The sequence below is a fragment of the Aotus nancymaae genome, unplaced genomic scaffold (assembly GCF_030222135.1).
Source record: "Aotus nancymaae isolate 86718 unplaced genomic scaffold, 86718_ANA_hifiasm-v0.15.2.pri h1tg000059l, whole genome shotgun sequence".
NCBI classification, from domain to species: Eukaryota; Metazoa; Chordata; class Mammalia; order Primates; family Aotidae; genus Aotus; species Aotus nancymaae.
The window spans coordinates 53,290,701-53,315,761 of NW_026988473.1; the positions used below are offsets into that span (position 1 = coordinate 53,290,701).

At 46.3% G+C, this 25,061-nt stretch overlaps 2 protein-coding genes across 3 annotated transcripts in view; one reads left to right on the plus strand and one right to left on the minus strand.

The window, feature by feature from the left end:
* RRP8 (ribosomal RNA processing 8) overlaps positions 1–25,061 on the plus strand; it is a 68,384-nt gene that overhangs the window by 22,794 nt on the left and 20,529 nt on the right. The window contains exon 7 of one of the 2 annotated variants that reach the window (XM_064365223.1): positions 2,495–7,060. The exons of the other annotated variant lie outside the window; for it this stretch is intronic. Coding sequence (XP_064221293.1) covers positions 2,495–2,572 — 78 coding nt within the window. The 3' untranslated portion in view covers positions 2,573–7,060. Of the gene's footprint in view, positions 1–2,494; positions 7,061–25,061 lie in introns of those variants that run through there. 2 annotated transcript variants of the gene reach the window in all.
* Positions 10,202–25,061, minus strand: part of DNHD1 (dynein heavy chain domain 1) — a 78,927-nt gene continuing 64,067 nt past the window's right edge. The window contains 19 exon segments of the mRNA XM_064365224.1: positions 10,202–12,055; positions 12,273–13,078; positions 13,299–13,448; positions 13,595–13,686; positions 14,539–14,740; positions 14,829–14,951; positions 15,163–15,349; positions 15,540–16,505; positions 16,633–16,811; positions 17,005–17,157; positions 17,396–17,692; positions 18,586–19,057; positions 19,266–19,285; positions 19,288–19,693; positions 19,817–19,999; positions 20,254–20,403; positions 24,156–24,258; positions 24,334–24,538; positions 24,769–24,977. Of these exon segments, the coding sequence (XP_064221294.1) occupies positions 11,705–12,055; positions 12,273–13,078; positions 13,299–13,448; positions 13,595–13,686; positions 14,539–14,740; positions 14,829–14,951; positions 15,163–15,349; positions 15,540–16,505; positions 16,633–16,811; positions 17,005–17,157; positions 17,396–17,692; positions 18,586–19,057; positions 19,266–19,285; positions 19,288–19,693; positions 19,817–19,999; positions 20,254–20,403; positions 24,156–24,258; positions 24,334–24,538; positions 24,769–24,977 (5,254 nt within the window). The 3' untranslated portion in view covers positions 10,202–11,704.

The window sequence follows — 25,061 nt, forward strand, 5'->3', positions numbered from 1 at the left end:
AATTTTCAAAGTTCCTTCTATTATTGATTTTATTCCATTGTGATCAAAGAAGATACTTGATATTATTTCACATATTTTTTGAAATTTTTAAGGCTTGTTTTTGTGGCCTAACATATGGTTTATCAGTGAAAATGATCCATGTATTAAGGGGAAGAATATAATATATATTCTTCAGCCATTGGATGAAATGTTCTGTAAATATATATAAGATCCATTTACTTTATAGTGCAGATTAAATCTGACATTTCTTTGTTGATTTTCTGTCTGGATGACCTAATGTTGAAAGTGGGGTGATTAAGTCTTCAGCTGTTATTGTATTGGGGTCTATCTCTCTTCTTAGTCCTAATAATATTTGCTTTATATATCTAGGTGCTCCAGTGTTGGGTGCATATATATTTACAATTGTTATATCTTCTTGCTGAATTTACCCCTTTATCATTATGTAATGATCTTTGTCTTGAAATTTGTCTGATACAAATATAGCTACTCCTGCTCTTTTTTTGGTTTCAATTTGAATGGAATATCATTTTCTATTTTTTTATTTTTAATCTATGTGCATCTTTATATGTGAATTGTGTTTCTTGCAGGCAAAAGATTATTGGGTCTTGTTTTTTCATCTGTTCAACCATTCTATGTATTTTGATTGGAGAGTTTAGTGCATTTACATTCAATGTTATTTTTGAAAAGTAGGGACTTACTCTTGCCATTTTGTTATTTGTTTTCTGGTGATTTTGTGATCCTTCCTTCTATCTGTCTATCCATCTTCCTTTTTGTGAAGGTGATTTTCTCTGGTGGTATGTGTTTTGTTTGTTTGTTTGTTTTTTGAGACAGGGTTTTGCTTTTGTTACCCAGGCTGGAGTGCAATGGCATGATCTTGGCTCATTGCCACCTCTGCCTCCCAAGCTCAAGCGATTCTCCTGTCTCAGCCTCCTAAGTAGCTGAGATTACAGGTGCACACCATCACGCCAAGCTAATTTTATATTTTTCGTAGAGATGGGTTTTCACCATATTTGCCAGGCTGGTCTCAAATTCCTGATCTCAAGTGATCCACCCACCTTAGCGTCCCAAAGTGCTGGGATTATAGGCGTGAGCCACTGCACCTGGCTTTTCATTTTATTTTTCGTTTCCTCTGTGTATTTTCAAATAGACTATCTTCAGGCTCATTGATTCTTTCTACTTCTTGATCCATTCTGCTATCGTCAGACTATTGCATTCTTCAGTATGTCAATTGAATTTTTCAGCTCTAGGATTTCTGTTTGATTCTTTTAAATCATTTTGCTCTCTTTGTAAAATTTATCTGATAGGATTATGAATTCCTTCTCTGTGTTATCTTGGATTTTTATGAAGTTTCTCAAAACAGCTGTTTTGAATTCTCTATCCAAAAGGTCACATATCTCTGTTACTCCAGCATTTGTCACTGGTCCCTTATTTAGTTTGTTTGGTGAGGTCATGTTTTCCTAGATGGTCTTGATGCTTATGGATGTCCATCAATGTCTGGGCAATGAAGAGTTAGGTATTTATTGTAGTCTTTGCAGTCTGGGTTTATTTATACTCATCCTTCTTGGGAATGCAATTCAAATATTCAAAGAGAATTTAGTGTCGTGATATAAGTCTTTGGTCACTGTAGCCATATCTGCATTAGTGAGAACCCCCAGCCTAGTAATGTTGTGGATCTTGTAGATTCATAGAGGTACCACTTTGGTGATCTTGGGTAAGATTCATGAGCATTCCCTTGACTGGGATGCAGAGACTCTTGCTCTCTTCCCTTAATTTCCCCCAAACCAACAGAATCTCTCTCTCTCTGTGCCGAGCTGCCTGAAGCTGGGGAAGAGGTGACACAAGCATTCCTGTGGCCACCATCACTGTGATTGTGCTGGGTCACACCTGAAGCCAGCACAGCACTAGGTCTTGCCCAAGGCCTGCAGTTACTAGTGCCTGGTTATCGCTGATGTTCCCTCAAGGCCTAAGGTGTCTACAGTCAGCAGGTGATGCATCTAGCCAGGCTTGTGGCCTTCCCTTCAGGGTGGCAAGCTCCCCTCAGCCCAGAAATACCATCCAATAGCTGGGGCCTGACATTAGGAACCTTAGTGGTATACTTCGTGCCCTATTCTACTGTGGCTAAGCTGGCACACAAGCCACAAGACAAGTCCTTCCCACTCTTTCCTCTCCTTTCCTGAAGCAAAAGGAGCCTCTTCCTGTGGCCACCACCACTCTAAGCCTGAAGCAAGTACTGCTTGGCTAATGCCATTGTTCATTTAAGATCCGACAGCTTATCAGTCAGCTTGTGGTGAATGCTGCTAAGCCTGGATCTCTCCCTGCAGAGCAAGAGACTCCCCTCTGGTCCAGGGCAGGTCAAGAAATGCCATCCAGGAACTAAGGTCTGGAATCAGGAACCCCAGGAACCCGCTTAGTGATCTACCTCACCCTCGCCAAGCTGGTACCCAAGTTGCAAGACAAAGTCCCCTTTATTCTTCCCTCTCCTTTCTTCAAGCAGGAGTCTCTCCTCATGGCCACCACAGCTAGGAATGTGTTGGGTGATACCCGAAGCCCTCACAGCACTGGGTCTCACTGAAGGCCCCTGGGTAAGTACTGCCTGGCAACCACTGAGGTTTATTCAAGGCCCAAGAGCTCTTCAGCCAGCAGGTGATGAATCCTTCTAGGACTGGGTCCTTCGCTTGAAGGACATGGGTTCCCTTCTGGCCCAGGGTGTCTAGAAATGTTGTCTGGGAGATAGGGCCTGAAATGGGGGCCTCAGGACTCTGCCTCATGCTCTATTCTGCTGTGGCTGAGCTAGTGTCCAAGTTGCAAGACAGAGTCCTCTTTACTTTCCCCTCTCCTCTCCTTAAGTGGCAGAGTCTCTCCCAGAGCTGCAACTGCACTGTCTGAGGTTGGGGGACAGGTAATGCAAGCACTCCTTTGATTGCCTCAGCTGGTGTCTCACTAGGTCATGTATACCCCAAGTCCACTGGCTCCAAGCCCAGCACAGCACCAGGACTTGCCCAGAAATTGCAGTCCCTGTGGCCTAGACTGCCTTTCAAGTTTATTTTGGACACCAGGGCACTTTAGCATAATGTCATGGGGCTTGCCAGAACTCAGGTTCCAGGAACTGAAATGGACAATTCCCCTCTGGCTAGGGCTGGTTTAAATTCTTCCTTCATGGGCACTGGCTGGATTCTGTTCTGTGCTGTTTTCCACGATAGGCAGCACTGAGTTCCAGGGCAAAGTCCCACAGTCACTCCGCTCTTTTTCCCGCAAGTGCACAGATTATCTCTCTGTGCCACCTGGCCACAGAAAAATAAAATGAAAATACAACAAAGCAAAAGGTATTAGATGCAGCTAAAGAAATGTTAGAGAGTAATGTATAGCTTTAAATGCTTATATGGGAAACAAGAAACACCTAAAATTGGCCAGGCGCAGTGGCTCATGCCTGTAATCCCAGCACTTTGGGAGGCCGAGGTGGGTGGATCACCTGAGGTCAGGAGTTCGAGACCAGCTTACCCAACATGGTGAAACCCAATCTCTACTGAAAACACAAAAATTAGCTGGGCTTAGTGGGACATGCCTGAAATCCCAGCTACTTGGTAGGTTGAGGAAGGAGAATCACTTGAACCCAGGAGGTGGAGGTTGCAGTGATCCGAGATAGCATGCCACTGCACTCCAGCCTAGGTGACAGAGCAAGGCTCTGTCTCAAAAAATAAACAAAACCTTAAATAAATAATCTAAGTTTCCACATTAAGAAGTTAGAAAAATAGAAAATTAAAACAAAAGTAAAAGAAAGGAAATTTTAAAAGATAAAAGTTGAAAGCAATAAAATAGAAACTGGAGAACCAATAGATAAAATCAATGAAACACAAAGTTAATTCTCTGAAAGGATCAACAGAATTGACAAATCTTCTATTTATACTGATCAAAAGTATAAAGACTGAAAATATGAATGAAAGCAGGGATATCCCTATAGATCCAACAGTTATTAAAAGGATAATAAGGGACTATTATGAACAACTTATACCAGTAACTTCAAAAACTTAGGTTCCATCTAAGATAAAATTTTTGACAATACCACAATGGGCCAGTGTGTTGGCTCACACATGTAATCTCAGCACTTTGGGAAGGTGAGGCGGGTGGATCACAAGGTCAGGAGTTCAAGACTAGCCTGACCAACATGGTGAAACCCTGTCTCTACTAAAAATTAAAAAAAAAAAAATTAGCCAGGTGTGGTGGCATGTGCCTGTAATCCCAGCTCCTCAGGAAGCTGAGGCAGGAGAATCGCTTGAACCTGGGAGGTGAGGATGCAGTGGGTGGAGATTGCACCACTACACTCTAGCCTGGGCAGCAAAGTGAGACTCTGTCTCAAAAGAAAGAAAGAAAATACCACAATGGACTCAGAAGTGAAAAACTTGATAGCCTTATATCTGCTAATGAAACAGAATTTGTAATTAAAATCCTCTCCCCTCCACACACACATAAAATCAAAACAAAAAAACTCCAGGCCTAGATGGCTTTACTGGCAAATTCTATCAACCTTTTAAGAAATATCACTCCTACATAAACTCTTTGAGAAAGTGGAGGAGAGAATACTTCCCAAATCCCCTTCTTCCCTCCCTCCCTCTCTCCCTCTCTTTCTCTTTCTCTATTTCTTTCTTTCTCTCTCTCTCTTTCTTTCTTTCATCTTTTCTCTCTTTCTCTTTTTTTCTTCTACATAGTCTTACTTTGTCATCCAGGTTGGAGTGCAGTGGTGCAGTATACAATCACAGCTTACTGCAGACTCCACCTTCTGGGCTCAAGTAATTATCCTACCTCAGCCTCCTGTGTAGCTGGGACCACAAGTGCACACCACCACACTGAGCTAATTTTGTTTTTACTTTCTATAGAGATGGGTTCTATGGTGTCCAGGCTGGTCTTGAACTCCTGGGCTCAGCTATCCTCCCACCTTAGCCTCTCAAATCTCAGCCTTTTTTGTGTGTGACCATCTGAGACAGAAACCTGAGAGTGGAATTGCTAGAACAGAGTATATTTAATTAATATTACTAAATGCTGTCAGATTGCTCCCCAGAGTAACTATACCAGCTTCCGCAACCACCAACAGTGCTTGAGGATTTTTGTTTTCCACTGTCTCACTAAATATTGATATTACAGAGGCAACAAAGTGTTGTAGAGATAATGGATACTGGAGACAAATGCCTTTGTTCCAAAACTGGTTTTACCACTGTCTGGCTGTATGACCTTGGACAATTTACTGAATATGTGTCTCAGTTTCCTCATCTGTAAAATGGAATAATAACAGTACCTATTTTACAGATACTAGGGCTTCAAAAGCATTAGTGAATGAAACTGGCATTTTTTTTCTATTGCAGACATTTCCCCCATTTATCCTGTTTCTGAATATGGATTTCAAATTAGATTGTAAAGCTGCAAAAATAAATGAGATTTTAGGTGAGCTGCAGAGCACTAGTCAGAAATTTTTGGTCTTTAGATGATAAGTATATGTAGTATACAGAGCACAATCACAATTTTTCTTACAAATTTGGATACATAAATAAAATTTAGCTTTTTTCCTCAATTACTGATCTGATTTTCCTCACATATCTTACTCCTTCCTCATCACCAGATAGTGGAAGAGGCTGGAAATAAATTTGGTTTCATTTCATTACGTTTCATTTATTCTCTTTGAAATAAGTGCTCAAAATTTTAAATTCCTCCCATTCTATCTCTGCTCCTCTCTAAAGTGGCATCTGGGTGTAGAGGGGAGGGCTTATATTACCTTTTGATGTTAGACTAAAGGGATCCGCAAGCCTAATACTGGTTTTGGCTGTGTACGAGTTGGAATCCTCTGGGTAGCTGGCCCAATTTCATACCTGGGCATTCTGCCAACATTTGCCTCTAAAGCTGATGAATTTGTGGTCTTGTGCCCCTGTTCCTCCCTGCTCCCCCAATTTGGCCCTCTCTCAACAACTCTCTTTGGTGCTAGAGACTTCAGTGATTCTCTGCCTCATACCCCTGTGGGGCTAAAGGCTCTCTAATCAGTATCTACACCACATAGGGATCAAAGACACCTCTTCCTGACCATGCTGCTCTGCTCTCTTAATGCTACTGGGACCACAGTTAGTCCATCCATGCTGCAGAACAGCTTCCTTCCACAGTCCCAGTAGGGAAAAGGCTTTTGCCTTTTCATCTTTGCCCTTGGTACTGCTGCTTCCTTCTCTGAGGCCTCACAAACCCAGGTCAGGTTGATTACATCATATTCTTTCCTCTCTCGTCTCTACTCCTTTATTTACCCCTGTTCATCAGAATGGGAAGAGACATATTTCTCATATTTCTCCCCTTTGTCAAGACTCTTACTTCTTCCTTCCTTTCATTGTGTGGGATTTTAACTTCTTAATGGGATTTTAATTACTCTAGTAGAACTTAATAGTGCAATTATCACATCTGGAACATTTTTACATAGCAGTCATTGTATTTGGGCTATGCTGTCATATGGAACTCATTTAATAATCTCTACTTGACAAAGTTTAACAACTTGGCTGGGCATAATTCAAGAATGACTTCAGTCTAGAAAATGGCATGGATCTGAAGAAAATATTCTAACCAATTTCAGATGGTTTTGCAGATATCTCACTATTGTTCCCTGCTCCCACTGGAGGACAAATAGTGGTAATAGTAAACATAGACAGACGGTTCATTTTTCCAAAAGGATTTCTTTTAATACTCTACTAATCTCCTTTCCTGAAGGCACAGCCATGCACCCTGGTTGACTACAGAAAAGAAAAGGGCTCTGAGGAAAGTGGGGGAGTTTTTGTCTCTGCTCAGCCTTTTGTTAAAGGACATCAGTTGCACCACACTCACTGGTGAGTTGCCATTTTGGAGAGGTTGTGAAGAGTGATCCTCAGTACAGGCATACCTTATTTGATATTGTGCTGTACTTTATTGCACATCATAGTGTGTTTTATAAAAATTGAAAGTCTGTGGCAACCCTGTGTTGTACAAGTCTATCAGCACCATTTTCCCAATAGCATGTGCTCACTTTTTGTCTCTGTGTCACATTTTGATAATTCTTACATTATTTCAAACTTTTTCATTATTATTATATCAGTGTGATCAGTGATCTTTTCTTTTCCTTTTTTTTTTTTTTTTGAGGAGGAGTTTCGATCTTGTTGCCCAGGCTGGAGTGCAATGGCGCAATCTCGGTTCACTGCAACCTCTGCCTCCCAGCTTCAAGCAATTCTCCTGCCTCAGCCTCCTGAGTAGATGTGACTACAAGCGCCTGCGACCACGCCTGGCTAATTTTTGTTTTTGTTTTTTAATAGAGACAGGGTTTCACTGTTGGCCAGGCTGGTCTTGAACTCCTGACCTCATGATCCGTTCCCCTCGGTCTCCTAAACTGCTGGGATTACCAGCGTGAGCCACTGCGCTTGGCCAATCAGTGATCTTTGATGCTGTTACTGTAATCATTTGCGGGCACCACAGACTGCACTCACATGAGATGGAAAACTTAATCAATAAATGTTGTGTGTGTTTTGACCGCTTCATTGACTGTCTGTTCCCCCATCTCTCTCCCTCTTGTTGGGCCTCCCTACTCCCTGAGACAAACAATATAGAAATTAGTCCAGTTAATAATACAACAATTGCTTGTAAGTGTTCAAGTGAAATGAAGAGTCGCATGTCTCTCACTTTAAATCAAAAGCTAAAAATGGCTAAGCTTGGTGAGGAACACATGTCAGAAGCCAAGGTAAGCTGCAAGCTAGGCTTCTCGTGCTGGTTAGCCAAGTTGTGAATGCAAGGAAAAAGTTCTTGAAGGAAATTAAAAGTGCTATTCCAGTGAACATGTGACTGATAAAGCAAAACACAGTCTTATTGCTGATATGGAGAAAGTTTTAGTGATCTGGATAGTAGGTCAAACCAGCCACAACATTCACTTAAGCCAAAGCCTAACCCAGGACAAGGCCCTAATTCTCTTCAATTCTGTGAAAGCTGAGAAAGCCAAGGAAGCTGTAGAATAAAAGTTTAAAGTTTGTAGAGGTTGGTTAATGAAGTTTAAAGAAAGTCATTTCCATAACATAAAACTGCAAGTTGAAACAGCAAGTGCTAATGTGGAAGTTGCAGCAAGTTGATGAAGGCGGCCACCCTAGATAACAGATTTTCCATGTAGATGAAACACCCTTCTGTTGGAAGCAGATGGCATCTAGGACTTTTGTAGCTAGAGAAGAGAAGACAATGCCTGGCATCAAAGCTTCAAAGGACAGGCTGACCTTCTATTAGGGGCTAATGTGACTTTAAGTTGAAGCCAATGCTCATTTAACATTCTGAAAATCCTACAGCTGTTAAGAATTATGTTAAATCTACTTTGTGCTCTTAACGAACAATAAAGCCTATATGATGGTACATCTGTTTACACCATGGTTTATTGCAAATCTTAAGCCCATTGTTGAGACCTACTGCTCAGCACAGAACATTCTTTTCAAGATTTTGCTCCTCATTGGCAATACACCCAAGAGCTCTGATGGACATGTACAAGGAGATTAATGTTGTTTTCATGCCAACTCTCACAACATCTATTGTGTAGTTCACAAATCAAAGAGTAATTTTGACTTTCAGATCTTATTAAGAAATATGTTTGTAAGACTATTGCTGCTATAGTTTTATAATCTTACTAAGAAATACATTTTGAAAAGAATGAATAAAAAGAAATACATTTTGCAAGACTGTTGTTGCTATAGGAACCACTATAATGATTCCCCTGATGGATCTGGGCTAAGTAAATTGAAAATCTTCTGGAAAGGATTCATCATTCTAGATGCCATTAAGAACATGTGTGATTCATGAGGTCAAAATATCAACAATAACAGGTGTTTGGAAGAAGTTGATTCAATGTTCATGGATGATTTTGAGGATTTCAAGACTTCAGTGAAGGAAGTAACTGCAGATGTGGTGGAAACAGCGAGAGAACTAGAATAAGAAGTGAGCCTGAAGATATGACTGAGTTACCACAATCTCACGATAAAACTTTAATAGGTGAGCAGTTGCTCTTACGGATGAGCAAAGAAAGTGGTTTCTTAAGATGGAATCTATACTCCTGATACTGTGAACATTGTTGAAAGACAACAAAGGATTTAGAATATTACATAAACTTAGTTGTAAAGGAGCAGCAGGGTTTGAGAAGATTAACTTCAATTTTGAAAGAAGTTCTGTAGGTAACATTCTGTAAAACACCATCACATGCTACAGACAAATCCTTCATGAAAGGACAAGTCCATTGATGTGGCAAACTTTTACTGTTGTCTTATTTTAAGAAATTGCCACCCCAACCTTCAGCAGTCACCACACTGGTCAGCAACTATCAATATTAAGGCAAAAAAGATTACTAGCAAAAAGATTACTATTTACCGAAGCCTCAGATGATTATTAGCATTTTTAGCAATGAAGTATTTTTAAACTAAGGTCTGTCCTTTTTTTTTGAGACAGAGTCTTGCTCTGTCCCCCCAAGCTGGAATACAGTGGCACAATCTCGGCTCACTGCAACCTCCATCTACTAGGGTTCAAGAGGTTCTTCTGCTGCCTCAGTCTCCTGAGTAGCTGGGATTACAGGTGCCCACCACCATGCCTGGCTAATTTTTGTATTTTTAATAGAGACAGTGTTTCACCATGTTGGCCAGGCTGGTATACCTCGTTTTTTTTTTAACTTAATATAATGTATTTCATGCTTAATAGGCTACAATACAGTGTAAATGTAACCCATATGCAGTGGGAATCCAAAAAGTTCCTGTGACTTGCTTTATTGCAATATTTGCTTTATTGTGGTGGCTGGAACCAAACTCGTAATAGCTTTAATGTATGTCTGTATATACTTTTGTTTGTACTTCCTCCCACCATGTAGCTGGTACCTAGCCATACAGCAAGGGAGCTCAGTTGTATTAATACTTCATAAGTTTTGGTGCTTGGGGGCAAGGAGTGAAGCTCATATAGGCCTTTAGTTCTGCCATACTCTAACCCAACTTTTTTTTTTTTTTTGAGACGGAGTTTCGCTCTTGTTACCCAGGCTGGAGTGCAATGGCGCGATCTCAGCTCACCGCAACCTCCGCCTCCTGGGTTCAAGCAATTCTCCTGCCTCAGCCCCCCAAGTAGCTGGGACTACAGGCATGCGCCACCATGCCCAGCTAATTTTTGTATTTTTAGTAGGGACGGGGTTTCACTTTGTTGACCAGAATGGTCTTGATCTCTTGACCTCGTGATCCACCCGCCTCGGCCTCCCAAAGTGCTGGGATTACAGGCTTGAGCCACCGCACCCGGCCTCTAACTCAACTTTTGTCAGACAGACTTGCCCTGGCATAGCATGCAATTATGCAACTAATAATAACAGAAAATATCAAAGCAGCAGAACTCTTGATTTCTTAGCTCCAGCTGCTTGCTCCCTCAAATTTCCCATCTCAGTTAATGCTACATGATACGCCTAGTTTCTCAAGGTTAAAATCCAAGTCATCCTAGATTCTTCCTCTTCCTTCATTCTCCACATGCATCCATCAGTCCTGCTGGCTTTGCCTCCAGAATATTTCTTAAATCTGTCAATTCTTCATCTCTATTGTTAAGACCCTTGCCCAAACTCCATTATCCCTTAATTGAATTACTTCATTTGGGTTCAAATAGATCTTCTGCCTTGTTACCCTGGCTTTTCTAGCATCCATCTACCATAGAACAGAGTGACCTTTGAAAACTACAAATTAGACCATCTCCCACCTACTATTTGTCAATACTTTCTCATTATACTTTTGAAAAATACAAGCTCATTACCATGACCATGTGAGCCACCCCTTTCTTTGTCTTTCCATCATTTTGGGTCACTCTGCCCCTCACTCACCATGCTCTGACTGCATACTCTGTTTCTTGAACAGTTCAAGGTCGTTCCCACCTTGAAGACTTTTGCACCTACTGAGGGATCTACTTGAATATTCCTTCTAGATCTTTAAATAGCTCACTTTCAAATATGCAGAAAGCTTCCCTGGCCATTCAAACTATACTAACTGCTCTTCCCTCATTACGTACCCTCTCAACACATCAATCTATTTTGTTTTCTTTATAGGACTTAAAATTCATCAAAATTATTTATCTGTTGATCTTTTATTGCCTGTGCCCTACATTAGAATAACCTTATTAGCACACAGAAGAATACCTGGTTCCAAGGAGTGCTCAATGAATAACTGTTGAATGAACATAGGACTTTGTATCTTACGTGGCTTTTTTCATACGCATGACTGAGATAATCCATCACAGGGGAGGAATAAGTGGTAGGGCAGGATTGAGGCATTGCCAAGAATACCACTAAATGCCTTAAGAAAGACTTTTGAGATCTAATGTTCTCCTTTCAAATCATATCCCTTGTGGATTTAGCACAAGTGCTGAGACCACAGTAGAGAGTGGGGCAAGGATTTAGGATTCTCTGTGTCAACCATTGCTGGGTCTGCCTAGCTCCTTGGATATATGATTAACGCCAGGACCCACCCCCACAAGTGCACCCACACTTTCCCCTTCCCAGTTGCCAGGCACATGCCCTCTCCTACCTTCAGTGTGAATACACCTCCCCTTTTCTCAGTTATGCACACTGTACCTTTTTCTTAGCGTGTCGCATTCTGCCTTCTTGGTGTGCACACACCCTAGTCTACCCCCATATCTCAGAAATCTTTCATGGAATCACTACTACTTTATTTTGGTAGGCTCAAGGCAAGGGTGGGCTGCACACGTGGACCCTCCGTTGGACACAGGTGTTGGGGCTGAGCTTGGTGGGCAGGGGCAGATGCATCACGATGTTCCTGCTTTGCAGCTTAGTGGTGCCAAGAGGCCCTGCCATGTACACAGGACAGGAGTACATAGTCAGGCCCGCTGAGGGTGGCCGGTCACTGGTGCCTGGGGCCTGTGTGCTGATGCTGACGGGAGGCAGAGGGTTGGGCTGGCTGGAAGGACTGTCCTGCAAGGCTCCAGTTGTTGGGTCCCACTCTGCGTGTAGGACCTGTAACCCGATCAGCAGCAGCCCTGTCTCTGGAACCGTGGGGTTTGGACCGTTCTCCACCTGGGGGCGTCAGAAGCAGGTCAGGCAAGGCTAGGAAGCTGGGAGGTGGCAAGTCGGGGGAGTGGGGGGTAGGGAGTGAGAGGTCGTGGTGGAGCGAGATCAGAGAAGCTAGTAGGATTACGGGGGCGGGGCAAGATCACCAAGAGGGGTAACTGCGAGGTGTAATTAGAGACTTTGAGGGGACTAGAACCGCTAACGAGGGGCGGTATGAAGATACCCTGAGGTGCAGAGGGTTGCTGTTCATCTCCAGACGTTTATACGGGAACTGACTGGAGAAGGAGCCTCGGCTACCAGCGAAATTCGAGCTGGGCACATTCTGGTCCAGGGCAGCTTCCCCCCGCAATGCCAGCAGCAGGCGGCGCGGGTGGCGAAAGGCTGACAGGTGGAAGACGCGCTCTGGTACATCACTGTCCGCGTTCGCGCCCACGCCCAAGTAGCGAACCAACAGCTGCCCACGGCGCGACAACTGTCGCAGCCAGTGCCAGGGTGGCTGCGAACCGGCGGGCGCATGAGGTCGCCAAGGCGAGGGTAGGCGGCTAGTCCAGAGAGCGTGGGCCACCGCGGCACAGCGCCGGGAGGGGCACGGGGGTGCGCCCTTCAGCTGCTGCAACAGGCAGTTAAGATCGCGTTGTAGCGTGCCCACCAACTGGCTCAGTTCCAGAGCCTCGGTCTCTAAGACGCCCTCCAGAGGCCGCCGCGCATTCGGCCCCAGCACTGACCACGGGGCACCTGACTCGTTTTGGCCAACCGGGTGGGTCAGTAGATCCTTCAGTGACTCCAGCCTCCGGATGGCTTGCACTAGGCGTTGCCGCAGTCGCCTTTCCGCGAGCTGGGCGCCTCCGCGAGACGCAGGAACCCACATGGGTGAACTCCGCTGCAGCGCGCTCAAGAGAGCGCGACTCTGGCGTCGCAACAGCCAGGCCTGGGGGCCCTCGTTCAGTCCGCATAGCCGTGGTTCAGGTGGTGAACGCAGTAGATGCATCTGGGCCTTGCACTCTGCCATTGCATCCAGCTCCCTTAGCTCTTGGGGTAGAGGTGAGGGGTGAGGGACAAAATGGACTCTCCCAACCCTAGACCAGAGAGAGTAGGCCTTCCTCTGATCCTTTACTGCCATCACCCCCATAACAGTATGAATATTACCCCTTCATATACCTTTACTGGGGCTGCTGTCCACATTCCTGTGGGGGGTGGCATTGCACTGCACTATTCCCTACCCCAACACAGGTACCTGAGTGAGGCTTACCTGGGAGGGGCATGAGCATGGCCAGCAAAGACTGGGGTGTGTGTGGCTGGACCCGGCTCCTGTTACTGGGGCTCAGGCAGGCTTGCGTGAGGCTAATCAGGGCCTCCCTGTCCTCAGTGTCCCCCAGAGGACCCCCGTAGAAAACTGAAGCTGAAGATGAGGTTAGAGCTTCTCAGTTCCAGTACAGTTAGTTTCCGCCACCCAAAAAACCAAAGCTGTGAATTATATCCCATCCCCACCCTTTTCCAGGCTCTCATAGGGGCTGATGACTGTAAAGGAGACAGGAAGGGCCTCACCAGCCAGCTCTTGCATGGCAGCACTGGGATTGCTGAGACTTGCCCACAGCTGATCTTGGGTCTGAAGAACCTGGGTTAGGGTCACTTGACTCCTAGAGAAGGGGAGCAGAGAGCAAGGTTTCACATATCATCTATATGCTGAGGATTGTCAAGTCTTTTTTTCAGTTCAACCCTCATCTCCTAAGCTTCAGGCCCATGAAGGTTCACTGGTCATTGCCATTTGGCACCTCAAATACAACTTGCTTTCAACTGAAATCATCGTTTCCCCCTGTAAAACCTGTTCCACCTCCTATTTCAGTGAGAGGTACCACCAGCCACCCAATTATCTAAAACAGAAATCTGGGAGTCATCCTTGACTCCTCTTTCCTCCTCACCTCGTATTTATGCTCTATCCCTTCCATAGCTACCACCCTACCACCCATACCATAGTCTCTTCCCTGGAGACTTGTAGAGTCTCCTAAAGCTGCTCTACTTGCCCCCAGGCCTGCCTCCTCTGGTCCATTCTCCACATTACATCCAGAGTGATCTTCCCAACACACAAAAAGGATATTGTTTCTTCTTCTACTTAAAACCCTTCAGTGGCTTCCCACTATCTTCAGGATAAAATCAGGCACCTTGCCCTAGTCTTAAAGTCCCTTTATGATGAGCATTACTTCTCCCTCCCCAACCCCCCAGCATGTCCATGTCAGCCACACTCGTTTCCTCCCTTCTGCTGAGTTTAGGTCCCTCTGCTCAGAAAAGTCCATCTCTACCTGATTTGCCTCTGCTTTTAAGACTCAATTCAAACTGAAATCTCAAAGTCTTTGGAGAAGCCTTCCTTGACTTCCCCTTGCCCTCGCTCTTTGGAGCTTCCAAAGATGAATTAGTTTTACTCATCCCAGCATATGGAAGAAACTTAATGTTTGTTGAGTGACTGACTGAGCAGGATGGGTGGGGTCCCTCACCAGCGCCCCCTGTGTGCCTGCAGCTTCACTCCATAGAGCTGCCGGTGTAGCAGGAGGCCATGGAGGAGAAGCAGAGGTAGTGCCTGGCTCAGGGGTTGCATGTAGAGTCCTTGCTGGGCTAGCTCCACACTGTCAATCAAAACATGGCCCAGCTCCAGGGACTGGTTCCAGAAAACAGGCATGGAATGCTGAGTCAGCACAGCTGGGGAGGAAGGAGAGTGCTGAGTCAGCACAGCACAGTTGCCCCCCCACCTCCAACTTGAGAGCCTGTAGGGGGTTAAGCTCCTCACCTGGCAAAGAAGCACTAGCCTCTGCAGGCACAATAAGCCAAAGATGAAAATCTCTGTGAACAGTGGCTACAGTCCTGCTTTCAGGTTGACCTACAAGCTGTTCTGATTTCAGGTCTGCGATCACTAGAGTCAGATAAGGGTCCGAGATCAGTCCTTGGGTAAAGGGTCAGACAGAAGTCTAGGGATCAGAGTTGAGGCTAGGGGTGTCAGTAGTCGGATACAAGACCAAATGAACAAGTTTGGTGCTAGGTCACTGGCCACGAGGCCTGAGATTTCAAGCAAAGGCCTAAATGTAGGATAGGATCCTGGAAGCCAGTCTAGGCAATAAACTCACCCCTGGCTCTGCCTAACAGTTCCAGCAAGAGCTGTAGCAGCTCTTTCGGCCAATGGGGCATCAGATGACAGTTGTCCAGCACCAGCCAGTTCCCTTCACACATAGCCTGGCATAGAGTGCTGACCACAACTGAAACCGGGTCCCAGGTTTCAGAGCCCAGGGCTATCACCTGCAGATGCTTCTGCCCCTGGGGACCAAAAAAGAGGGCAGTGTGATTCAAAGTGATCCTAGGGTGACCTGAGGGACCCAAACGAATGCTACCATTATCCCAAAAGTCCCTGTAGTACAGAAGGATCCATGAAAATGCTTGGAGGGGGTCCCCACACCCCAGCCCATAGGAGCCTGGTCCCTCTGTGGCCAAAAGACTAGGTTCAAACCTGCTGATGCTTGGCAGCCAGTTTCTGGATGACAGTCAGGGGATGCAGAGTGGCTGTGGGGTGGCCAGGCGGTGGCAACAAGATCAGGATGGGCTGAGTAGCCTGACTATGTTTAAAGGGCATATTGGGGGCACCCATGTTTTCATTCAGGGGCCGACCCAGGAGGCTGGTGGTGAAGTCAGCCAGGGCATCTCCCAGGCACTCAGGTCGCAGAACACACCACAGGATCAGCTTCTGGAGGAGGCTGAGTGGCTCAGGCCCAGGCCCAGGTGCAGGACCCAGCACTGTGGATGACAGTGATAGGTATGCCTGCCAGGCATTGGAGTGGCCCGCCAGGGATGCACACAGCCCAGCAAATGGGGGCAGCAGCTCTAACATCTCACATTCATGCCAGGCTCTTGGCCCAAGCCAGGCTGGTCGAGCCACACCTGGGACTGGCTTGCTGTGGACTGTGCTGGGAGAGGCTGCCAGTCCAGGCCAGAGTGCCAGTCTTTCCAGCTCTGATGCTTTCCCTGTCACTTGCAGCAGAGCCAAAGCACCCAATGCACCCACCAAGGGTACTTGGGTACGGCCCAGTGCAGTCACGGTGCTGCCCAGCAGGTGGCGGGTCAGGTGTGCTCTCAGTTGCAGCAGATGGCTGGCCAAGTCCTCCCCATGATTAATCTCACGTGGCTTCATGCTGTCCAGAGCCTGTTTGGCAGCTGCCAGCCAGTTCTCTAGGCTCATACGGAAAAGTGGCAGCAGGTTCTGCAGTTGGCTTAGGGCTTTTACCATGGCCATTCCATGCCAAACCACAGGCTGATAGGGTGCCCACAGTACCATCTCCTGTAGTTTCTGTCCTTCTATCTCTTCATAATGGGCACGCAGCTGGCATAGCTTTGCCTGGGCCCTCACCATGTTCCGCAGAAACTTGGCTGGCTTCTGGATCTTTGGGTTCTGGAACAGCAGCATCAGCAGCAGTTGCTCCTGCATACACTCATTTGTTGAATGGATCTGGCCCTTTCCCAGTCCCCAAACATCTACATTCATCTCCATCCCCTTACCCAGTCCCATCCAATGCTCATCTCAACCCACAGACGGAGCCCCCAAGCACCTCAGCAGTCTCCACATCCTTGCAGGCATCTAGGGCTCTGATCTTTAGGTCTTGCCAGTGGGTCTCAAGCTCAGGACACTCTCTGCACAAGATTTCATGCAGCATCTGTTCTTCCAGTATTTCCATATTCAGGCCCAGATCCAGCACATTCAGCCCCTTCAGCAGTTCACAACCTAGCACTTGGGATCACATGGGAGATGCTTAACCTCTTCCCCTTGGCAGAGCAAGCGGGTAGAGTAGGCAGGGAGTATGGCTCCCTGCTACAGACCTAAGCCTGCGCTGGGCCAGGTTAAGTGAAGCCCTCTTAGGGCTGGTGCTGAGGGCCTAGTGTGTCCACACAACTGCGCAGGCAATTTGCTCTCTGGGCCTCACCTTTTTCCAAGCAACAGAGGGAGAGGGTGGTACTGAGATACAGACAGAAGCCAGGCTGCACCTGGGGTGGACTCAGCTGTTCCCGCTGCAGCAGCCATTGCAGTTCTTGGCACCCTAGACCCAGCTCCACATTGGTCAGTAGCACAGGAAGGCCTGTGAGAGGGAGGCAAAAGCACCCTACCCACAATGCCAGCAACCACGATCCCCATACCCCATACACGAGGTCTGGCTCTGTCCAGCTTCCCTGTGGCTGATAGGGTTCCCTCAAGACACTTCAAGTGCCTGGGAGGAAGGATGGGAACTGAGGTTAGACTGAGGTGTGGGAGGTTTGTGGGGTCACAGAATGGGGGGAGTCAAAAGGGGGCTAGGGTGGGTGGGGGCCAGTTCTTACCACGAGCAGCTGCCTCCTGGAGCTGAGAACCCAGCTCTGGGTCAGCACCTGAAAGGACACTAAGGTAGGGAAGGGACGGAAGCTGAGTCGCAGAGGCTGGCTTTGACCCCTGGCTCTCTGTCTTCTCCTCCTCTTTCTCTTCTTTTTCCTCTGGTTCTTTCTCCTGCTCATTTTTTCTTTCCTCTGACTTTTGCTCTTTTGTCTGGTCCTTAGCCTCATTACTCTCTTCACTATCATCAGCTTTCTCTTTCATGTCTGTCTTACTCTCTTTGTTTTGATTTCTCATGAGTCCTTTCCCTGGGGCAGAAAGATTCAGAGGAGCTCTTAGGGGAAAAATCGGACTCCTTAGGGGAGGAATTCACCCAATGGCTCCATTTCATGAGGGAAGGTCTACAAGAAGACATCTTAGGAAAGTTGCTTAAGCTCTCTCTGACTCAATTTTCTTATCTGCAAAATGGGGTTGATATTAGTGATGACCTCATCGAGTTAGATGAAGATTAAATGAAATGGCACATAGAAAACACTTAGATGTGCACATAGTAAGCACTCAGTAAATGTTGGCTATCACAATTATTGTTCTAAAATTCCAGGGAGGGATCCTAGTCATCCTCCATCTTCACATAGCCTTCTCTTCTGTGTTTTCTATGCCTTTTCTTCTGACTCTTATAAGGACACTTGTGGGATTTAGATTCCACCCAGATAAGGATCAGGATGATCTCATTCAAAGCCTTTTAACTTAATTACATCTGAAAAGACCCCTTTCCAAATAAGATCACATTTTTCTCACAAACTCAATTCCCAACCTCTTCTTCTGGGAGATAAACACTCTATTCCTTCTCCTAGAAAATGTTCCTTCCAATACTCCACCCAGATGGGTCCCTGATCCAAACAGAGCCAACAGAAATATTCCCCAGGATTTCTGAACATTGGATAAGTTTGAGTAGTGCTGAGCAGACCAGGGAAGTGGAAGATCATGGACCAATCAATCATGTAAATTCAGAATCACTGTAATAAAGAGAAAAAATTATAAATGTGACCAAATTTATTCATATAGTATATGGTCTGGTGAAATCTGGGACATCCTGATCACAAAAATTCAGTGTCTTCATTATGAAGGAAAAGACCACATAAGGCTGAGTGTTGGGCAGTTCAGATACTCCAGCAGCATTGCATATATTAGGCCTGCTTACCTCTACCCTCAGCGGGGGCTGGTGCCAAGTATCTATTCTCTTCCTGAGGCAGCGGGTCCAACCAGATGAGGGCCTGGTTGCTGGGGTCAAGCAGCAGAGGCCAACGGCAAGAACGGCAGTGGGTGGGGCTTCGCAGAAGCAAGCCTGCCAGGCGGGCTGACTTTGCCTCTGGCTTCAGGTTTTGGTCCCACTGGTGCTGTTCAGATTCAGAGCTTAGCAAGGACAGAATACTGAAGGGAGAGTGTGTAGCCAGCAGGGGGTTCTTTGGTGGCATGCTGACAGATTTTTGCTTCTGCTTCAGTGCCTGTGCCACATCATCTGGGCCCAGGGCCACCTGAAAGCCCCCACACAGAGCCAACCACTTATCCAGTAGCTCCTGGCGCCGCAATGGTGGGAAGGGACCCAGGTAGATGATGGCAGCTGAACATAGGAGGGCATCTCCAAACACGGTCATGCAGTGTCCCTTCAACTTCTGAAGTGGAAGGGAAGACCAGAGACTGTGTAGTCCAGTGAGGAGGGTGCAGGCGGAGGTATGGCAGAGGGAGAGCAAGGTGGGGTGTGGAGGAAAGCATGGCAAGGAGTGCAGAGAGGGACAGAGGGAGGCAGTGAGGCCACAGGGAGGAGCAGGGGAGCGGCATAAAAAGAACATTGGGGGAGACATCTGGGAGGGGGATGATTACCCGGAGCTGTGTAGTCCAGGTATGGGCGTGCGCAGTGCAGCCTTCATGGGCCATTTGTGATGCTGGCCATACTGTGCTTGACTGAGGGTCTTTGCCACACAGTTGTGGGAATCTTGGGCATCCTCCACCATCTTAGCCAGGGCCAAATTATGCTCCAGGGTCTCCTGGGCCTGAAACTGGTAGTAGCCCAGGCGGGCCTGCTCCCGAGTGAGTGTTGCCTCCACTTGCTGCAGCAGCAGGCCCGTGGGCAGTCCCCGGCAATGTGCCAGCCCGTAGTGCAGAACAGCCCAGAGCCATGCTACCAGGCTGGCTGCAGGTAGGCTCACTGCCCGCAGGGCTGCATCGCTCATACCTGGAGCCTTCAGAGTTAGGTGTAACTTAATCAGCTCTGAGTCTGTCATCTTCTCCTTGGGGAAGAACACCAGCTCCTGGAAGGATGTGTGTTAAGGGGATGGGGAAGACATGGATGCTCTGGACCCAACAGTTTAGTCTTGCCAAGTCATCCTTTTATCCCTCCCCTACCCTCCTTCATTGTGTTCCACCTTTTCTACCTGATAAAAATCCTCAGTGCATAAAAGCTGCTTGGCACTGGCCCAGCCTGTTTCACGGTGGAACAAGTCACACAGTGCATTGGTCACCCGGACCACAGATTCTGGTGGTGCTCGATAGCTCCGTATCTCCTCAAAGTCAGCCACCTGCAGCTGGCTCAGAGGCTCCAGAAATGCCTTGCTCATCTAAATGAGGAGAGACGCCCTCTGAAGTGAGTTCTTGAGATGTTCTGTTCTTCCTTCAAGGTGTTTTTAGGAGGGATCATCTCCTCTTGGAGTCCCCATGAGAGGCTACTCCCCAAGCCATCCTATTACCTTTGCCCCTTCCCCCCCAGGAGACTCCAGGATGAGTCACTCCATCCTCTCCTCTTGGCATCCATAGAGGAGATGGCCTTTTCCAGGAGAGAAGCAATGCAGGGCAGGTGGCAGGAAGAGCCCACCGGCTCCAGGAAAGCCGCTTGCTGAGCCTGCAGGGCATCCCGCTGCTTGGCCAGGTTCTTAATGAGCTTCTCTTGATGCCGACACTCTTCCAGTTGCTGCTTGTATAGGAGCTTGCTTTGCTCTAGCTGCTGCTGAAACACGCTGAGGCTCTGTGAACAGAGATCCAAGCCCTGCAGCTCCAGATCTTGGGCCATGCGGGAACACCCCAAGGGAAGACCCTATGATCCTAGGATTCTAGCATACTCCTCACTTGAAAGATTGACCATGTCCAAGTAGGCCACACATAGAGTCTGAGCTGTGGGTCTGTCACTTATTAGTCCATGAGTTACACATCTAGTAATGCAGCCCCAAGTGTGTGTAGTCTCTTTGTCTGTAGCTGCTTCACCGGAAGGCTATGTGTGTAACAGTTATATTACACTACTCCATATTTTAGTTGACCCATTAGCAGCAGTTGTCACAGAAGACAGTTCCCTCCCTCTTGAGGCATCCTCCTCTCTTGGCCTTCATGATACTGTGTTCTCCTTGGGCTTTCTCTAACTTCTCTGGCTGCTCTTTCTCATTCTCATCCTATGTTGGCCCTCAACTATTTCTCATCAGTTTTTTCAGGGCCTCCTTTCTCTTCTCACTCTACACTTCTAAATGCCCTCCCCAGTCTCATGGCTTTGATTCCTATTTATGTTCCAACTGCCGAATCTCTCTCTGTAGCTAGGTTCCCTCCCAACCCCATACCATGTATTCATCTGCTTAGTGGAAATCTTCTCTTGAGTGTCTCACAGACCCCTCAGACTCCACATGTCCCCAAATGAATGTACTGGTTATGCCTCCTCAGCTCTCCTGAAATCTGATTCCTCTCCTGTGTAGTCTTTTGGTCAGAGAATGGTGGCAAAAAACACTCAAGTTTCCCAAGGAACAAACTGAGTTGTTACCCTTGGCTCCATCTCCTGCATTCCCCCAAATCTAGCCCATCTTTGAGGCCTTTTAAATCTACTTCCTAAATGCCTCTCGTGTCCACTCCTCTTCCCAACATCCATCACTCATGCTCAGGCTCTCTCACTTCTGACCTTCTGCACTGGCCTCCTAACTGGTCTCTCAGTTTACACTCTTACACCCCTCCTTTTATTCCCCCACTGCAGCCTGGCTGGTTTGCTAAAAACTGAATCTCATCATCACTGTGTCATAACACTTGTCATTCTGCATTTGATTGACAATACCTCCATGACCAGGCCCCTACTCATTATTCCAATCTCATCTCTTTTATCTCTCCCAGCACACTACTTTCCAGCCATTATTGACTTATAGTTCCTCCAATGTGGCACACACTCTTTTGCCTCTAGGCCTTTCACATGCTGTCACATCAACCTGTGACATTCTGTCACCCAGCCCCTTTCAAACACTGATCAAATCTAACCTAACTTTCAGGCAACAACTTTCAAGTACTTGATTCATGTGTTTACATAGTTAGGGAGTGTTTTTGAGCTCCTACCATGTTATATACATGCTCTGTGCTGCATAGCGGGGCACTCTGCTTTCTCTAAAAAGTTTTCCTTGATATTTTGGAGTGCTCTGAACTTACTCTGTTATAACACAGTTTTGTCATTGCCTGGATGAGTCTATATCTTCTGCTAAACTATAAGCACCATGAAGGCAAGGACAGTGCCCTATTTCCTCTTATTAGGAAGCAATCTAATTTTTTTTTTCTTAGACAAGGTCTCACTATGTCACCCAAGCTGTAGTGCAGTGGTGCAATCATTGCAGCTTCAACCTCCTGGGCTCAGGTGACCCTCCCACCTCAGACTCCTGAGTAGCTGGAACTACAGACAGGTGCTACCATGCCTGAATAATTTTATATATTTTTTGTAGATATGGGGTTTTGCCATGTTGCCCAGGCTGGTCTTAAACTCCTGGGCTCAAGTGATCCACTGACCTTGGCCTCCCAAAGTGCTGGAATTACAGGTGTGAGCCACTGTGCCTAGCCTAACCTAATATTAATAGTAACTAACATTTATTGAGCTCTTACTATGTGCCAGCACATTTAAATACTTTACATGTAAGATCTTGTTTAATCCTCATCACAACCTTATAAAGTTAGGGAAGTCTCCCCAACCTTTGCGGATCTTTGTTTTCTCATCTGTAAAATGAGAAAATAGCTACCTCAGAAAGTTGTGGCAAGGATTCTATTATTTCTCGCTCTCTCTCTCTCTCTCTCTCTCCTTCCCTTCTCTCTCTATCCATCCATCCATCTAGATGTAAATGTAGGCATATACTGACATAGACATAAATATTAAGAAATGCCTGAACAAAAAATAAATTTGTGTTGAGTTCAATAAATTTTTGTTGAGTGCAATAATGAATAAATCAACCCATTGAATATAAGAGAGAAAAGAGATGGAGGGGCCCAGAATGAGTCCTAGGATTTGGCTCAGTGGATGGTAATGCCATTTCCTGGGGTGGGAAACACTGGAAGAAGTACATACTACTATGGCTATTGAATGAATGACCAAGGGATCTGACTCTGAATGACCCTGAGACAATGAACATCTCTTATCCAGATCTTTGGCTTACTGTGTTCTGCTCTGATGTAACTGACTCACAGATCAAGGAATACTATCACCCCTAAACCAGATCAACAATCCTGGTATTAACCATCTTGGGAAAAGGTAGTCAAAAAACTGGGAAAGGGGATTTCTGTTGCCCTCTGACTTTCTTTTGCAACTTAACTGAGTCTTGAGGACTGATCTAGGCTGTTCATCCTAGGTGGTGAATAGTAGGAGGGCACCAGTACCTTTAAAACTCCAGGGGACACCACTTACATGGAACACAATGAAAACCACAGTAGTAGACACAACATATGCCATGTCTCTACAGTTGTGCGGCACTGGGTGATAGTCCTAAAGGCACTCATCAGAAGAGCCGAGTAGGTTTTAGGAGCTTAAGTCCTGAAACCCCAGTAGAAAGATGATCTGAGTGTGAGGTGAGCACTAGTTCACTGCTCTGAAGTTATACCTGAACATTTATCAAAATCTTGTGTAGTAGAAATAAAGGTGCTATTTCAGAATTCCTCTTATTAAAAACAAAACTGCTCTTTAATTTGGGAAAACACCCTTAACTAGGAGTTAAGAAGTTTAGAAGGTGTGATAAGCCCTATCATCACCAATTTTAGCCACATATAAGAAGTTTGTTTATTCAAAGAATAAGATTGTTCTGTATAAGACAGCAAAAGGTTTTGATGTTTCAACTGGAAAGGAGCGCTAAAGGAAAAGTGGGATGGCTCAAAAACACTGTAGAGCAGGTGGTAGGGAGATGAGAGAGGAAAGGAAAAGTTGGGTCACTGGAAAATGCCTGGTAGAAGAGGGTGATTAAGAAAATTCAGGACACTTCTGTCTAGTATACCATTATAAATCTACTTCTGGTTCTATGCTATAATATAAATTTCTCCTTGCGCCATCACCCATCCACATGTCCTCACTGTCTACAACAGTTTTGTTTGTTTAGTGCTTTTGTGGAACAAAAGGTACAGGGACAAAGTGTTATGGAAAAAGAGGATAACTATAAGAGATGAGTGAGTGGTGACTGAGATGTAATCCCTGCCCCAACCCGCATGGGAATTTACAGAGATCTTGGTAGCATACTGAACTTCACATGGTCAAGGCACTAGGGGCAACCAGAAGCAGATGCTTGGGTTTCACATGTTATGAAGAATCAATCCGGTCTTAGCTGTGTCATGGGAAACTTTCTAGCCTAAGCTGTAAAGGAGGAGGCAGCAGAGATTAGAGAGATTTCCTAGGGAAAGGGGAACCTTAGGGGGACAAGCACTAAGGTTCATGCTAGTTGCTTCCTTTCAAGTACCCTTTTGGGCTCCTGCTTTGACACCACCATAGAAGCCTTAAAATCTTCTCCTTACCTTGAAGGAGGCTTTCAGCTGCTGTTCCAAGTCGAAGATCAGGTCGGCATGGCTACTGTGCTCTATAATCAGCATTCTCAGATTCCCCAAGGCATTCTGGACCCTGGAGATACAATGTGCTGGTGAGGAAACCCAAAGGAGCAGAAGGAGGTACATTACAGGGGACAGGGCCACTCACTGCTGGGTCTTGTTCGTAATCTTCAGGATCATTTGTTGCTGCAGCATCAGGAAAGTGTCCAGGAAGTCTAAGAAGGTCTTGGGGGTGACGAGTGGCAATGCAGGGCACAGGTGCTCATGGTAGAGGGTGGCCGAAAGGTGAATAAGAGCCATGGCTTTGGCCACACTGGGAATTGAGGGCTGGAGGTCTGGGTACTTCCAGGAGCCTGCAATGGGCATGGCTTTAGTTTCATTTTGTGAGCTTGTAGGAAAACGGGAAAGGAAATGGATCCTCTCCTAGCTCAGGAAGAAGGGTAGAAAATGTGAAGGGGGCTCTGTAGGTGAGGGTGAGAGAGAGAGAGAGAGAGAGAGAGAGAGAGAGAGAGACTGACCTAGGTAATAACCCTCATTAGAGCCTGGTAGAGATGTGTGGTAAGGACAAGTAAAAAGGGCCCACCGTCATCAAGGGGTAGACTCTGAGCACCCTCCAGGTGATGCTGGGCCACCTTGACCAGGGCAGCTTGGTCCCAGGGTTCATAGCGGTCAATGCTGGCAGTGGTCAGCTGAAGGAGCCTTAGGAAAAGGGTGGAGGGCAGCTGCTGCTGGGCCTGTTTATCTCCAATCAGGAAGAAGAGGTGAAGGTGGCTGCACACTCGCTGGTAGAACCTGTGGGCCAGGGGTCAGTTAATGTCCTCCCCTTTACCTTTGCTTGCCCCTCCAGGCCCCAGCCCCAACCTGACCACTTAGCCC